Below are 18,217 nucleotides of genomic sequence, written 5' to 3'. Positions count from 1 at the left end.
TTAAAATAAAAGTTGAAATTGCATCAACAGATCAAGCTGCTTCAACAAAAGTAGGCGAGTCCGGATAACTTCTTTAATCTTAAATCTTTAATCTGTGGTTTATTACTAAGTGAGAAAAGTTCTGTTAACTTACTTTTTAGTCAGGGAATGCAGGAAAAAATATTTTATTTACTTTATCTTTTGCACTGTAAAACCTCATAAGTTATATTAAATAAACTAGTATTATTAACTTAGTGTAATTAAATAAATTTGTCAGTTTCAGGTTTAAATCATTTTATTATCACTTTCCAAAACTTAGAATCAGGAGCTTATAATCCAGTTTTCTCAACTTTTTCCTTCTTCCATTCATCATTTTACTAAAGAAGAAGTACAGAAGTGAAGCTGAAGTGAAAAAAGTAAAACACTCGTAATGCAGCAGACTGAACACATGTTTATATGTAGAATCTGTAAAATAACTAGTGTTTTACAGTTTTTAAAATCTGTTTTATTCGGTTCATTTTTATCATTTCTGTTTCTGATGTGCATTAGTCTGTGATTGTATTACTGTTTACATTTGTTCTGTCATATTATCAGCTGATCAGCCACCTGTAAAGCACTTCAGATCACACTAACCTGTATGAAATGTGCTAAACAAATAAAGTTTGATTGATTGATTTATTGATAGGAACTGTAGCTGTCGGATAAATGTAGTGAAGTAAAAAGTATTTTTTTCTTTTTGAAATGTAGCAGAGTAGAAGTATAAAGTAACATAAAGTAAAGTACAGGTGGCTCAAGTTGGTCAGTTGGTTGCAATCTGCAACCTCACCACTAGATGCCATTAAACCCTAAACACTGGTCCTTTATCACTTTTTCTGTTTTTTCTTATAATTTGTACCAAACTGCACCATCATCTCTGAAAAATGTCCTAAAAATGAACCATTTAATTCCTGCAAATCATTTAGGACATTGGTATAAATTAAAAGAGCTGTAACATAAAGCATTACCAATAACTTTAACAAATATACAATATATTCACATCAGATGAATAATACTGACAACAGTTTCTAAACAGGAGACTTTATATTTGGTATTTTCTTGAAAAAAAATGTTGTCAACACAACCTTTATCATCAATAAACATTTGCACTGATTACTAGAACATGTCTTCAAAAAACTATGTCAGACTTTAATTCACATCATTGTGTTCAGTCAGTGCTCTAAAGGAAAACAAATCAAAGATATATATTTACTTATGAAGACTTCAGCACAGATAACAGAGTGACTGAGTGACTTGTCCAGCAGATCACTGCTGATGCTTCTAACATGTTACAGCTCAAAATGTGCTCTTGACAACAGCGGAGACGACCATTAAAGAGTGAAGCTGCTTCCATGTTAATACCTGAGCTGAAACCTCACAGCTGTTTTCTGCTCTGCAGGTGTCACACATCAACACACCTGGTTCAGAAACCTCCCTGGATACCTGCAGTTGGCTGCAATCAGCTATCTCATCTTGTAATTATTTTTGTTTTTGTTTTTTTCTTTGTGCTCAAGCTTGAGACAGTATTCCACTGATATGCAAAACCATCCTTGTTTTGCATGGATGGTCGGAAACATCCCAAAAAACTGCTTCTGAACTGACTTTACAGTTTCTTGGTTGATGTGGCACTATTATATATATATATATATATACACACATATATATACATATATATATGTCACACCCTGCCAGGACTTTGTGTGTTTTTTGGTCTTTTTGTGTTCTTTGGGCTTTCCTGGTTTGCACTTCTGTTTAGTCCTTCTGGTCATGTGGGTTTTCTTGTTGTATTTGGGTGGTTGGTTTGGACTGCCTTTTGTTGTTTGGCCTGGTGTGTTGTGTACTTGCTTTCTTGCAAAAACAAAATATCACATCATCATATTTAATAATAGAGTGATTAATAAAATGGAAATAAAACTGAAAGAAGATATTTAAAGAAAGGAAGATGAAAGAAGTGAAAAAAATCAGTGAATAATTAAGTCAATAAATACAAAAACAGTTACAGTGTTTTTAACTGTCAAAAAGAAGATTCTTCTCTCCTGCCTTTGATGTTTGCATTTCTGTGTTTCTTGGTGTGTCACAGACACCTGTGTTTAAAATGTTTAAGATGAACTACATGATGTGTGATGTTTAAACCAGGAGACGTTTTACAGACTGAATTTTCTTCATGTTTCACTGAGTAAAGAATCTAAACTTCACACACTCTGTGCTGCAGCTGTGTGTGTGCAGAGTTTCCAGCCACTGAATGATGTTTCTGCTGTTTATAGACTGCGGTTGCGGTTTTTGTACGTTTGTTATCGGGGCTGCAGAGCTGCAAACACACAGATAGTCAGAAGTGTGTGTGGATTTGTTACCCACAACCAAACCAGAACAAGTTAAGTTTTCCATTTGACAGTTTTGTTGAAACCCACAGAACCACACGAAGAAAACAACAAACAGGACCAAAGTTTATTCTACATCTTATTGAAGATGTTTTGCTGTTTCAGACTCAAACACAGAAAGTTAACATATTATTATTATATTAGGTAATATATTTCCACAAATGTAATAATGTAAGGTAAATCTAATCTAATTTTAATTTTAATTTTTACACTGTTTATTCACAAAAAACACATCTGAAAATGAATCTAATTTAAAAATGAAAAAAAATGAGTCTAATTTAGGGGGAACAACATGAAATATATAAAATATGTTTAAAAAATGAATGTACTGTTGCCTGAGGGGCTCTGGAGACCAGTAACAGGTCAGCTGGATGTCAGTGGTTGGACTGGTGTGAAGGTGTGGAGGTCTTCCTCAGTGAAGAGTAGACAACCTCTGGCTCTGGTGGACACGCTGAACACAAACAGATAAAACAATATGAGACACAGTTGTAGAAAAAAACAACTCTTGTACAACATCTACTGATGGTAACTACAGTTGGTTGAGGTCAGGGGAAGATCTTGGTGACAGTTCACGTAAAGACAAAGTTTCACTGCAGGTCTGTGATGAGATGTGAACTCTGGGCCTGAATTCATGAAGCTTCTCAGAGCAGGAAACCTCTCCTCACTGGATAGAAAGTCTCATAATGATGATTTTTAGGAGAAGTAAAAGCATCTTATCCACTTTCTTAAATCAGGAAATTACAACTTTCTGAGCTGATACAGCTGCAGAGATCTTTGAATGCTTGATGACAATAAAATCAACTCCGATGTCCCCATGTGTGTGTGATGTTTCTGTCACAACCAAGCAGCAAACTCTAAGGCTGAAAAATGAAGCCAAAGGGCAAGTGCCAAAAACTGCAGTTCCTCAAATGGCCACTTGAGGCTGGCTCCAAAAGCAAGTCAATCCTCAAAACTGTGTTAAAATGCCCAACTTTATAGCAGAAATGAACATATTTACAGCCTGGTACAAAAAACACTTTTGGTCACCATAGTTAATTCCCCATTCATGACAACTGTACTGGGAGATTAATTTTTATATAACTCACCTGTTTAAATTTTATTAAGGCTTAAAGTTATGCATAAAGACTGGAAGCAGGGGGAAACAACCTGACTCTGGTCAAAGATCAGAAATAAAGACAGAAGAGCAGCTGTACCTCTCGTCCTGTTTGATTTGACAACAATTTGTCCATAACTGACGTCTTCTGTTCTTCTCACTGCTGAGTAAACTACAGCTGGATCACTCTCTGGAAGATAAAATACATTAATATTAACCAGTACTGTTAGTGTACTGTATTTACTGTGAGTAGTACTGTTGCACGTGTAACATAAATTAGAATACTAATACAACTAATACAACTGTTTGTCATGTAGCATTACAAGATTTGACAGACAAAAGACAAGTATAAGTGGAAAGTATTTTTCTGAAACAGGAAACTGGACGACCACAGAGTTGCTCGCTGCTATAAAAACACTTTGACCACAAGGTGCAAAACAGACAAACACACATTCAAATAAGACCACACTATAATGAGAAACCTCACCACTTTCACAATACACTTCACTGAAATCAACAAGAGGAAGGCGTTGCTATGGTTTTAACTGCACAGTTTTAAAAACAACTAAATTATAAACTTTATTAAAGGACAGTTTAAAATGGATTCATGGAGGTTTTTGGGAGACTGTTAAGCTAAACCAGATTCTGTAGGGGTTAAACTAAATTACACTCTGCTAGAGCTAAAATAGTCTATTATTTCCAACTTTCAACTAAAATGAAGAATCTCTAACTGGATAATTAAAAATAACCATTTAAATCATGAAGCCAGTTGGGAGGAAGTACAACCTGATAGGTTGATCAGGGGAAAAAAAGCACCTGAAAGTGTTTCAGGGGCACAGTTCTCCCCTACAACCACAGACCGTGTGACCAAAATCACTCCCTCCTTCACTCATTCACTGCTCCTGATATAACAGACACTCAATAGTTTACTCAGTAGTCACTAATCATTATCAGTTTGCATCATCACTGTCAGCGGTGGACTTGCACAGAGGTTATTTACCCATCTCCAAAATCTGACATGCCGCATTGTACGATTGTTAGCAGAAAGTAGTGTACATGTCTTTAACTCTACTTTTTGAGTTCCTATATAGTGGAAATGTTTACACACAGTAGAGTTCAGCTACAGAAATAAAATAGTGGAGGGTAAATAAGGTCCACTATGTAGTAAATAGGGAGGGATTTAGGTTGCAGCCCAGATGTTTAATTCCCGTTAGTTGTTCCACCGGCTCATGTGTTGCAACAAATGTCACTGACTGTGTTCGTGGTGGTGGGAAGCCAGTGAGGGATCTTGTCCTTGAGAGAATTTTCCTGTAAAGCACTTTGTAACTTCTGTTTTTAAAAGTGCTGAATGAATAAAATTTGGTTGCATGCTGACTAGAACCCTCACCAGCTTCCCACTCAAGAACAACAACTAGAACATGTGACCAGTCTTACATGTATAAACAAAGTACACAAGCAATAATTTGAACAGTGGTGCTGGAATTGCATCCATTGTTTTTGCATATGCAAAAAGCAAGCATATCAGTGGCTTAAGACACTACAATTTTTTGGCTGTGACAACAACAAAAGATTTGAACAGAGATGAATAGCAGCTGTACCTCTCGTCCTCTTTGATTTGATGACTATTTGTCTATAACTGACGTCTTCTGTTGTTTTCACTGCAGAGTAAACAGCGGCTGGATCACTCTCTGTAAGATAAAATACATATGAAATAAATTACTGACAGTACTACAACTGATCCAAGTACTGTTAGAAAATCTACTGCTACTACTGCAGTACTAGTCATCATACAAATAGTATTCAGATTATTTATGCCCCACTACAATAATTCATATTTCAATAATAATACCATTTTTTGTATAGTATTATAACAGGACAAAATGAAAAATGATAAATTATACCAGCAAACATTAGTTTATAGCTAAAAAAAGAAGAGTGTTAGAAGTGTTATAAGGTTTGTTATTTAGGTTTGACAGTTTTTTTCCTCTTAACACCACTGCTGCTGTGAAATAGACCAACACAAGTGGTGAGTCCGGAAAATGGAACACTCAGTGACCAGAGAGCTGGTAGCTTTTAGAAAAACAAGTTGTTCACCACAAGATGAACTTGTGTAACTTTAAAAATTTATTCATAATTGTATTTATACATAAAATGTAAAAATGTCACTGTCAAATAATATTGAGGAAAAAACTGTTGTAACTTCACTTAATGTATTAATCACATTAAATAAATCAATTATGTTTGAGCAAAATACTTAAGAGTAAAATAGTTATGTGTAAAAATCCACATGTTCAGATACAAGTAAATAAGCATGTTTATAAACTATTTAGGACATGTGCAGGGCTGTGCATAACAAACTGTCTGTAACATAGACAGGAAACTGGACGACCACAGAGCTGTTAGCTCCTGTGAACATATTCACCACAAGGTACAAAATGGTGTCACATGCAAAGCACATCCCACACTATCATCAACAAAAACAGACCAAACTACAGTCTGAAACTTCACATACAAAAGAAGATTAAATTTCACTTAGTTACTGTTTCATGTATCATGAAAACATCAAATGTTCATATAAATGCAATGAAATGTTAAACAGTTTATGTTAATGTTCGAGGTTCAATGTATGAAAATGTAAAATCAAATTTTTCATTGTAAAACTCCACTGTAAAATATCAGAGTATAAAATGTCAACTACAACTCAACATGTTCCCATAATCCTAAGTGGTCCCACTGTCCAAAAAAGTCCCCTTATTCCCAAATGTCCCCATATTGCTCAATGTTCTCACTTTCAGAAAACGCCCCCACTTTCCCAATGTTACTAATGTCTCCATATTCCTAAATTTCCTCACTTTTCAAAAATTTCCCCATGTTCCCAATATTCGTATTAAACCTAAATGTCATCACACCCCAAAAACGTCCCTTTATTTTTTAATGTCCCCATACTGCAAAATGTTCTCACTTTCACAAAATGTCCCCACTTTCCCAGTGTCCCCATATTCCTAAATGCCTTCGCTTTCCAAAAATGTCCATAGATTACCAATGTTCCTAATGTCCCATTAATCCTAAATGTCCTTGCTTTCCATAAATGTCCCCACATACCTAAATGTCCAATATTGTACAATGTTTTCACTTTTACAAAATGTCCCCACTTTCCCAATGTTCCCAGTGTTCTAACTTTCCTAACTTTGTCCTCACTTTCCAAAATGTCCCCTTATTCCCAGTGTTCCCAATGTCTCCATATTCTCAAATGTCCTCACTTTCAAAATGTAAAATCTCAAAACCAAAAGAGGTCCTCAAAAGATACAAGTTTACCTCTACTCACATCACATCTACAAAACATTACCTCTGATCCGTTTGATTTGCTGTGGTTGGCAACGCAATATGTTAATGTCACTGTATGTGATGTCATTGGTGATGTCATTTTCTCCAACTTCTAATTCAGCAGCTGCAATGAATCAAAATAAACAACAATATACTTTACATCATTAAAATTTTAATGGACATTTAATTTAAGAAAACTGAACATTCACAACAGTGGTGGGCTAAAGGTTAGAGAAGCGAGCTGGTGACCAGACAGACACCGATTCAGTCCCCTGGACTGGCAGGATAAATCTGGGTGGGGAAAGTAAAAAAGCAGTGCTTGCCCCTCCCTCATTACCACCACTGAGGTGCCCTTGAGCAAGACCTTTAACCCCAACTGCTCCAGTGGAGCTGCTCAGTGGCAGCAGGTCAGACTGTGGTTGTACTGAGCAGCTTCCAGGTATGAATGTGTAACTGTTTGAATGTGATCAGGGCATACCTGAAAAAGAGAGCATTGCTCTCAGAACCTCCCCTGAATAAATAAATAATGAACTGTTGTAAATGGGTGTAAAACACCATTTCAAAATGTTCTAAATAATTTTAAATAAAAGAACAATTCTGAAAGAGTAACCTAAAAGTTAAATGTTTACTTTGAAATCCAGAAGTCTGTGTCTGACCTTTAGCTTTCCTCCGAACACATCGTCTCACTAGTAGCACCAGTATCACCAGTAGAACCAGACCACAGACGGATGGAACTGATGAAACAATGAGACGAGGAGAGGTGGAGGTGGGAGTAGTAGTAAAGAGGGGTGTAGACTGAGAGGTGGTGTTGGGTTTCCCTAAAATGAAATAAAAATGGATATTAAAAGTGTAAATTTAAAAAAACAGGTAACACATTCACTAATTTCACTTTTCAGAAATTATAAAGATTACTGCAATTGGTGCAGTTTATTAGACGTTAAGCATTGTTTGGGTAAAATGATCACATATTATATTTTGGGTTGAAACCTGAAAAATTTCACACCAAGTTTCATTAGTTAGTGTTAGTAGGGTTAGAAATGTTTTCTCTCACTATGAATGATCACTGTTGTCCCTCTCAGTGCAGAAACCTGCAAACATCAATAAATGAAACACAACCAGGTCTGAAGATTTGTGTTTGACTTCCTCACCTGTGACAGTGATCCAGCTGGGTGGAGACTCTCCATGACTGCTGCTGTGACACTTGTAGAGGCCTTCATCAGACATGGAAACATGGTGGATGGTCATGTGACCTGCAGGCTCAGTCCTGATGAGGGAGCCATCTTTATAGAAATCAGCTGGGAGGTTGGAGGTCTTTGTTTTACAGTGCAGAGTGACATCATCTCCCTCCATCACAGGGAGGACAGGACTCTGCAGGATCACTGATCCACCTCAACACAGAGACAAACTACAGCATTTCATCATTTACACTCAGCTTCATCAATACTAACTCCACAGTCTGATCTTACCAGTGACAGTGATGTTGATGCTGTTACTGGTTGCTCCCTCTCTGGACTCGCACCAGTAAACTCCTCTGTCCATTGGGTCAATGGGGCTGATTTTACAGGAGGAACCAGCTGATCTTCCCCAGCCATCTCCGCACTGAGACAGACCTGTGGTTGTGTTTCTCCTCAGCGTCCATCCACCTGAGCTGTTGTCTTCCTCACAGCTCAGAGAGACAGATGACCACTGAAAAAACTGAGAGCTGCTGGGACTCACAGTCAGACGAGCTGCAGGAATTCAGTGTATTTAGAAAAAAAACATAATGAGCCATTTAGTGTTACAAAGAAACATTCAGTTGGTCAAAAACAATAATCCTACAATGACACAATAAAACATTTTCTCAGTGCTGCAGCCAGTGAGTGAGGCATGACCAGGTTTTCAATTTTACACTTAGCCACTTAATGTGTCAGATATTAATGAATAAAGATCAAAATTCCTAAAAGAAGCATTTCAACTGGAGGGAAAGAATGACATAGATGACAAGACCCATACATAATCTTTACTTAACAGGAGCACATTCAATCATACAGAAAGTATAACATGTTGTAGCGTTTATCTGATCCCTGATCAGTTCAACCACCGATCTGTATGTGAGAGAGCATTAATGGGTGAGGGAAAGGTGTGAGAGAGTTTTAGTTTATGCATATGCATTATTAGCTACCTAGCTACACTGCTATTGTTGTAACTAAACAACTAAACTGTAAAAGGTTTTCTTTTTTTTTTTAGCCGTTACCAAACAGCACCAGGAGAGCCGACTATGATTTGTATGTAACTCCGAAAAACAAGACAGACTGTTAAAGGTTACACTTAATGTGGTGAATTGTAAATGAAAGTGTCTTAAATCTCCTCTGGGTTTTATCATGATACGAGACACTTGGAATAACAGCTAATGTCAGCTGTGGACTCATTATGTATCAGTTAAAGGATAAGACTCATGTGCAGAAACAAACCTGGTTTGTATCATTCTGTAGATACTCACACAATCCCAGTTAATAGATCAGTTCATTGTTGGTTTGGTTCCAAACATGGGATTTGATGACAAGAAGAAAGAAAATCAACAGACTTATCTTTTAAGATTTTAAACCACATGTTTTGTGTAATTGCTTATTTTCTGCTTCAGTTTTACTGAATGTCTGTTAGTGTTTATGATTTAGGGTTAATTTAGGGTAACATCTGTCTAACACTTTTTAATTAGTTGATTAAAAGGTTGCTTTCAGTTACTCATCAGGGTACATTTACAGTACGTTTGCACAGTAACGCCTCGCCTGTAAATACTGTAAGAAACAGTCTGGCCACATAGACAGAGAACGTCCTGTAATAGTCCTGCTGACAGACAGTTTATTTTGATCATCCAGAGGAAATGTGTCGCCATAGTTACTGAATTCACTCAAAGTGACCTAGAAATTAAAACTGAACTGATTCACTCTGTAAATTGTAAAACCAGTTTTCTCAACATCGTAATCTTCAGTTTCAGCCCGCCGTTAGTGGAACATGTGACTGGATTTTAAGATCGGTGATTGGCTGTTTCTTGCAGAAAGGCGCATTGTTAACTTCTACCCCGAAATGTTTACATAGCTTACACAGTCTCACCCCTTTGACCTTTTATTAAAGAACCAGATATTTTCTATCACAGTTGTTCATCTGTTGATCTGATAATTTAACAGGACAGTTTCATGTTGATCCAAACTGTAGAAGTGCTCAAACTGTGAGTCACCTCTTGTCTTTAGGAAAACCTAACTTTTACTTCCAGATCTTTATACTCATATAAGACATTATACAGCTGTTTTCACAGGCTGAGGAGGACTAACTAACTGATATTCATCAGCAGAGTGACCCTTTAGCAGCTTTAGATTATCAGATGAGAAGTTTACTAACCTTGGCTTGTTGTGCAGAACAGCAGTGAGCTCAGAACTAAAGAGACAAGAGAACAAGACAAGTGAGAAACCCATAAAACTATCACTAAACTTACACCAGTATGAAGTGATATTATATGATATTTATACAGAAAGAGAAATCAATATCAATAATATTTCAATACACAAGACAATCAAGCTATCTTATATTTGAGTTTGGCGTCAGTACTTCATCCACCTCATAATCAGTTCAGCTTAATCTACAAAATGTTCATATTAATGTAAGTAAAACCAGAACAACATCTGAGGCTGCTGAATGACTGTGTTTGAATTGAAATACACAAACTTATCTTTTTGCAAATTAATTATTAATGTTTTCCTATATTGTTTACTGTCTGACCTCTCACCCTCTGTTTCTGAGAGAAAAAGCAGAGACCACAGATCATCAACATTCAAACATCTATGATAACCCTCCTGAGACAGAAGATGTCGATAAACATTACTGATTCATCGCTGTATAATCTGACACGAAGATTTAATACAAGCTGTAACGTCTTTCACCTTCTGTTGAACCATGAATTTCTCTTCCTGTCTGTTGCATTTAATCATTTTCTTGATGCTGATTAATAAAATGTTATTTTGAATCTAATTTCATTGCAAGATGTTTGAGTGAACTTTAAACCATATATCACCATGTATCTCACTCTCAGCTATAAGTATAATTATTTAAATGTGGACAATACAGATTGCACTTACAGAGCAGCCACTGAAGAGATGTTTGGTCCATTCTGCCTCTTGGTGATATGAGAACAACTTAGTTTGTTCAGAGCGGTTAAAGCCAACTTCCTTCCTTTGTACAGTACTGAGAAACTAGTGCTATGAGAACCTGCTCAAAGTGGAAAAATTCTTAAGTCACAGTCATCACAGTTGTAGTCATGAAGTGACACAAAGCCAAATCAGCTAAACTAAGAAAACATGATTAAAGCTATATTTAGCTTGGCTTTACTGAGGGCAGCAATGGGCCACCAGAATGCCTCAAGCTACTATAGATTTATTATGATGTTTAGATATGAAACATAAAATTATGTTTCTAATTTAAGACATTATACTCATTATAAATTACTTGCAAAAGCCCCTGGATGAGCCACTGCCACCACTGCGCATCTCTCAAGTCACATGTTGTTAAGGACGCAGAGACTCCAAACGCTCCATGTACTGACTGAATGTTGTGTTGATGTGTATGTGTGTGTGACCAATCATGCATGATGACGGACAGAGATCATACCATAAGGTTAAAAGCAGGTGGGGGGACTGACGGTCTACAGTTCTGAGGGATTGCAGCTGCAGCTGTGTTTTTTTCTTTTATGATTGCAATTAATTTCATTTAGCAGAGGCTTTTATCCAAAGCGACGAACATCTGACAGTTGATACAACGCAAGTAAGGCTCGAGTCAAGAGATAACAATGTGAGTAAGAGCCATAAAGCTAAGTTCAAGTCTGATAGGATGTAGGTGCCAACATGCAGTGAACAGAGGCAGTGGTGTATCCAGGACATCTTAACTGGGGGCCCAAGATGGGGCATATAGCTGGTGTGGGGTGGCCATGGCATAGTGAACCTTAATGAATGGCAGGTGATCAAAATGTTTAAATACAGATGTTCATTGCATCACATTGCGTCAGCTTATGCAAAAGAGAAATCATAATTGAATTCCAAAACACGTTAGCATTGGGGGTGTGCCCGAATACAATTATATTATTCAGCAAAGCACAAATAGTGTTTTTAATGAACATTTATTTCATATAAATATTTTAAAAATTATTTGTTTTCAGGAAGAAAAAACCCCAAACATGTTAAATACCAGCGTACAGGTCACTTACATCACTATCTCAGTCTCTCTCTCCTCTGCTCCATTGTTACGTCTATCAGCAGGTCTCAACGAGGGGAGTCACAACCACCTGCTACATGATGCACATTTCCTAATTTGGACCTCACTCCCGGAGTTGGGGGTGTTCCCCAGAGATAAAGCTGAACTACTGACACATGCAACGTGCTCCCAAGAGACTCTGCATAACCTGTCGTACCCCTTCTCCTTTCCACAAAGTTAGGTTGTAAAAAACAGGCAATAAATGAAAAGTGCAAAGCAATAATCACCTTTGAAGTTCTTCCCTACATGTTACATGCTGTGCTGTCTCTGTGTTATGGGTGTATAAATAGGTAGAGGTCTGTCTGCAATGAGGTGATGAGTAAAGTTTTAGCTCAGTAGTCAGTGCAGTCATCTATGATCTGGGAGACTCCAGTTCGAGACCTGGTGTGGGGACCTCCTTCATAAGGTAGCTTATTCATGAACACTTATTTTAACACTTTAATATCCTAAAATTAAAAGAATGAAAAAAACAGAAACTGCATTTTTACACCTATTTCCACTTTTATTCAAATACAAATACAAATATAAATAATTTTGCTGCCTCAACAAATATACATACAGATACTACAAATACTGTCCTCTCTGCACATCCCTAGGTAGCATCAATTGTAATGTTTGTACTTAAGGCAAGGTTGTTGTTTTTACATTTTAAAATACAGTATCAAACTAAAGGTGCCATGCTGACCACCCACAACAACTACAGTTGATATTACTTATTCTACTAAGTTTTCCATTTGCATCTATTACAGTCTCTGGGAAAGAGTTGTTATTTAAACACTTTTAAACTATTTTCAATCAGTAATTCTGTACAGGAAATGCTACACATTTTATAAGAGCTGTCTCCCTCTAGTGGAGTAAATATGTTATATGTTACAGGTTCAGAATGATGAAACAGTTGGAAGGTTTTTTCAGACTTTTCCCTCAGAGATGAAACTGCAGAAGCTCATTAACTGAGATCTCTGCAAGTGGAGAGAAATAAGTAGTAGTTGAGGAAGTAGTTGAAATATTGTCTCACAATACGATACATAAATACTTTTTATTTTAGTTTTATCATTATTTATGACCTATGTTCCCAAAAGTTAAACTTTCAATCGCCTAGTGTTGCCATTTCATACCAGTAAGATGCCAAATGACCAACGAGAGAGGGACATACACAGGCAAATATTGATGTATGTATATTTCAAAATATAAATTCATTTGTCTATCTGTGTCTGATATAATTCTATATTTTCCATTTAGTTTCATACATGACAACATTTATGTACGTTAAAAAGAAGAATACGGAATCCCACAGGCGTGGTTTCCAGGGTATATGACATGTTACGCTCTGTCTCTATTGCAGCTGCTCCTCCCCGTAATCAGAAAACAGGTTTGGGAGGTGCAGAGTCACAGCAGCCAAGAAAAAAGAAAAGAGTCACATTCAGAGAAACTGTTCTACCGGACGGCACCTAGCAGCAGCATGACGAAATAAGCTTAAATGAGAGTCCGCTTACTGGCTTTCAACTGCATCTCACGGCCTTCATCCACAAAAGGAGTTTATTCAGGAAATACACAACCATTAAACACTATAGAAGAAGAGTAGAGGAGAGAGATGTCTGCTTCAACCTTTTCTATGTTTCTCCTTGCATGTTTCCTGGCCTGTGGTGTCTCTTCAGGTAAGCTGTGTGTGATTTACACTTACCGAAAACTCTTATTCTCTAACTCTGGAACTTGTCTCCTTCCTCATGCAGAAGCTGCGGGCAGTGCAGAGAAAGAATTTACAATGATAAGATTGTTCCAATATAAGTGCTCAGCAGCAGAGCTGCAATTTGGACTGAAGGCGACTAATGTATTATCAAAGACCTTAATGACATCAGTAAAACATCCTGCCTAGAAAGTACTTTAGAAAAGTAAAATTCTTCCTATTTTATAAATTTATGAAAGAAAAGCAGAAATTTGTGAAATATTCTCTCTAAACAACAAAAACTTTCAAATAATGGGTTCAGATTTATAAATTCTAGTATTCCAAATAGAAAGACATAACATAACTTAGCATAGCATAGCACAACATAACATAACATAACATAACATAACATAACATAACATAACATAACATAACATAACATAACAACATAAGTTTTTACGTGGCTTCCCAGAGGAGTAAAAAGTGAGTTATGGACATAAATGGAAGCTAGAAGAATCCAACACTGTTGGGATTTTGAGAAACCAGGAAATCTCAAACTTTTTAATGTCAAGGACTCCAGAATAGATGCACAATAGACCATCAGACTCGTGTTTGAGAGGATTTTGTCTGAAAGAATCCTCTAAGAAGATACATTTCCTGGACGTTAATGTAATAAAAGTGAAATTTATCTAGTTGTGCTTTTGCTGGGACCCCTGCAGCCCTCTCAAGGTCCCCTGGTAGTCTGTGGATCCCAGTTTGGGAACCATTCTGCTAAACAACTTGATAATCACATTACAGAGTGGATACAATTGGGGATGTCACAATAGAATCAATACAGATATCATAGACACATAGATACCAAATCAATAAAAGTGTCACAGTGTTTTTAGTTATCAGTAGTATCAATGTCTCTCTCTATAACTCAGTGTTATTATTCTAATATAGCCAGAGTGTGTTTGTTTAAATACTAAAACACAAATTGGTCGTACCCCAATTTCTCTCTTATAATGTTTCCTTCTCTCTCTTCTGACTGTCATATAGAGGCCAAATACCAAAACAAAATCTAAAAAAAAGCATCTCTTAAAGAGCTGTATTACTGATTTTTGCTTCCTGCTTCTCTGTGTTTTTTTTAGATCAGCAAGAGATAAAAGCAAAGCCTGGAGATGATGTCACCCTTCATTGTCGGGGTTCCAGAGATGCAAACATCACACTGTTAACATGGAGAAGAGCTGACATGAGGTCGATGGTATATGTCTTCTTCTACCGTATCAACCGCCCATATGAATACCTCCAGCATCCATCTGTTTATGGTCGAGTGCAGCTGAGAGATCCAGAGATGAAGGACGGTGACGTTTCTGTGATTCTGAAGAATGTCACCATCAAAGACACTGGAACATACAAATGTCGTGTTTCAGTTGGCAGCACAGCACCTGAGCTCATAGACACCGTCATCCTGAAGGTTGAAGACTCAAGTGAGTTTGTGAGACTTATGCCCTGTTTACACCTGGTATTAACATGCGTCTCAGGTGATCCGATCACAGGTGGACAGCTCTAAATACAGGTGTAAACGCACCCAAGACGCATTGAGAATGGATTGAGATCCTATCACTCAGACCACATTTGGAGGTGGTCTGGGCCGCATGTGACCACATTCATTTAGAAGTGTAAATGCAATGCGTCCTGGACCACATTGAAGGTCCGCCTACTCAACTGACGTTATTTTCCGGCAGACTAGACACACGACCCTCCGTCCAAAGCTGTTCAACTTGTCTGATAACAGGATAAACAATTTTTTTGTTTTTCATGTGAATTAAAAACATAATCCACTTCCTGTTTTTTCCTGTTTTTCGCATTCCCCTAACCAGTTTCCCTCTTCAAATTGACAATTAGAATAGAAATAGCTGGATAGTTTCCTCTGTCCTGTCATGTTGATAGCAGTTACTAGTTTTGCTGCGTTGCTCGACATAATGGAGCTCAGGATCTATCAGGAGGACGGATGTTTTACTCCAAACAGTATGAACCTGGACTGCGTGTGTAGAAGAACACAGAACACGAATTAACATTAGATCCTGACCGCTGCTGTCGGCGTGTCAGAGATTTAAATAATGAATTAGTTTATGCTGCTGTGTCCTTTGCGTAAATGTGCACAGTGTCTCTGAATGGACAGATGCAGCTGCGGGGAGATCGCTGCATAACTCACTTTCTCATCATTAGATACCTGAGGTCTGAATCTTAATACCATATGCACTGATGACTTTTTTGTGTCCGACCACAAATGTATTATTTTTATTTTGACCCATTCTCGCACTCTCAACAGCCATTCTGCAGACAAAATTTGCCTCTGTCTTTGCAGATCTTAGTAAGGATGCCTGCCTTGCCTGCTCAGACCAACGATTTAGTCTGCTCCTTTGATAACCACTGTTTGTCTACCCTAGATGTTGTCCACTTAAAAACAAAATTATCCATACAGTTTACTCTTCCCCTTGGATGAATGATGACATACGCTGTCTTTGAAAGGAATGCAGAAAGGTTGAGCAGAAGTGGAAAAACGCTAAACTTGAGGTTAATTTTATTCATATGAACTATTTTCATCTTTTAATAAGAAAGTGAAAGAGGTGAGAACAACTTATTTTTCTAATCTAATTGATTGCAACAAAAATAATCCCAGAGTTTTATTTAGCACTAAGAATAAATTAGTGAACCCTGCCCCTCCATCTGTACCGGTCTTTTCAAATACTGACTGTGAAATGTTTTCTTTTTTTGTAGACAAGGTCACTGATATAAGGTCAAAAATATTGCCTTCTTGTACCGCTGGAGTAGACTGCCGGGCTCATGCATCATTATTGAGCCAGTTTAGCCCAATATCATTGGAAGATCTGGCAGCCATTGTCTCCCAAATGTGCCCCTCTTCTAGCTCTCTTGATATTGTTCCAACCTCTCTTTTTAAAGATGTTTTTAGTTATACTTACTTTCGATTGTAAATAGCTCTCAGCTCTGGCTGTGTGCCTGATTATTTCAAGCATGCGATGGTTCAGCCACTCTTAAAAAAGCCAAGCCTCGACTGTAGTTATTGCTGCCCAATAACTACAGACCAATATCCGAACTTCCTTTCATTTCCAAGGTCTTGGAGAAAGTAGTGTATAAACAACTTACTGGTCCTGAACAGCAATGAAATCTTTGATAAGTTTCAGTCTGGTTTTCGTGTGGGGCACAATACTTAAACTGCTCTGCTTAGGGTTTCAAATTATGTTTTAATGTGTGCCGATGCTGGAGAATGTTCAGTTTTGTTGCTGCTTGACCTAAGTGCAGCTTTCGACACTATTTACCACTCTATTCTCCTTAATAGGCTTCAGCAATGGGCGAGCATAATCAGCACTGCCCTTGACTGGTCTGCCTCCTATTTTATCAGACAGGAGCTTTTCTGTGGCAATTGATCATTTCGTGTCCTCATCTGCTCAGTTGTCATGTGGTGTACCCCAAGGTTCAATCCTTGGTCCTATTCTTTTCTCCCTGTACATGCTCCCCCTTGGTTTCCTAATTAGTCAGTTCAAGTGTATGTCTTATCACTGCTATGCAGATGACACACAGCTCTGTCAATTCAAATGACCTGGGCAAACTCTCCAGCTTGCAAGACTGCCTAACAGCTATCAAGGACTGGATTTCAGATAACTTCCCCCAACTTACCCCTGACAAAACAGAAGTCCTTATTATAGGCCCCGAGAGCCTTTCTGAAGAAGTACAGCAGTGTATTGGTCCTTTAGCAGAAAATGTTAAGCAAGCCTCAAAAAACTTCAGTCAAAAACAGTCTTTTTTGACTGACACATGAACTTTGAGTGTCACATAAAGAAAGTGGTCCAATCCTGTTTTTTCCATCTAAGAAACATTGCAAAAATCAGAGCAATATTATCCTTTCAAGATCTGGAAAAAAATAAGTCATGCCTTTGTGTCCTCCTGTCTTGATTATTGCAATTCACTGTTCACAACCCTGAGTCGTTCTTCTCTGTCTCGCCTCCAGTTGGTCCATATTGCGGCTGCCAGACTGCTAACTAATACACAATGTAGGGCACACATCACACCAGTGTTGGGCAAACTACACTGGCTACTAATAGAATGCAGAATTGATTTTAAAATTCTTTTAATTACCTATAAAGCAGTACATGGACTGCCCCATTTTATATCTCTGAATTCTTGTGTCCCCTGACCACAGTGAGATCACTGAGGTCTACTGACCAATGCCTTCTGGCTGTCCCGAAATCTAGGCTTAAGACAAAGGGTGACCATGTTTTCGTGGTTGTGGCCCCCACCTTCTGAAACTGTCTTCCCCTAGTAATAAAAAAACACAGAGTCTGCCCATAGTTTTAAGAAGCTCTTAAAAACTCACCCGTAAGCACTTTATCTTGTAATGTGTGATTGCTCTCTGTGTTGCATTCACTGTTTTATTGTTGTTTCTGACTTCTGTGTCTGCCC

General features: G+C 37.6%; 1 protein-coding gene across 1 annotated transcript; it reads right to left on the bottom strand.

Moving 5' to 3' along the window:
- Positions 1-2,635: 2,635 nt before the first annotated feature.
- LOC121889666 (low affinity immunoglobulin gamma Fc region receptor II-like) lies at positions 2,636-11,043 on the bottom strand. The gene is made up of 9 exons (XM_042401822.1): positions 10,920-11,043; positions 10,186-10,221; positions 8,277-8,537; positions 7,959-8,198; positions 7,467-7,628; positions 6,833-6,934; positions 5,085-5,174; positions 3,587-3,676; positions 2,636-2,844 (listed from the first exon to the last, which is right to left on the bottom strand). Exons 1-9 carry the CDS (start codon positions 10,948-10,950, stop codon positions 2,768-2,770), a joined length of 1,089 nt encoding a protein of 362 aa, XP_042257756.1. The 5' UTR covers positions 10,951-11,043; the 3' UTR covers positions 2,636-2,767.
- Between the last annotated feature and the right edge of the window lie 7,174 nt (positions 11,044-18,217).

This window comes from Thunnus maccoyii, chromosome 22 (assembly GCF_910596095.1).
Source record: "Thunnus maccoyii chromosome 22, fThuMac1.1, whole genome shotgun sequence".
Lineage (NCBI taxonomy): Eukaryota > Metazoa > Chordata > Actinopteri > Scombriformes > Scombridae > Thunnus > Thunnus maccoyii.
Note: the sequence above shows the minus strand (reverse complement) of the source record. Positions and strands in the feature narration are given on the sequence as shown.

Excerpts from the sequence above, each read along its gene's own strand:
- LOC121889666 (XM_042401822.1), bottom strand. The coding sequence starts at position 10,950 with ATGGACCAAACATCTCTTCAGTGGCTGCTCT. Across the intron at positions 5,175-6,832 it reads GCAAATCAAACGGATCAGAG|AGAGTGATCCAGCCGCTGTT; the intron begins GTAATGTTTTGT and ends TTTATCTTACAG. Across the intron at positions 3,677-5,084 it reads CAAATCAAAGAGGACGAGAG|AGAGTGATCCAGCTGTAGTT; the intron begins GTACAGCTGCTA and ends TTTATCTTCCAG.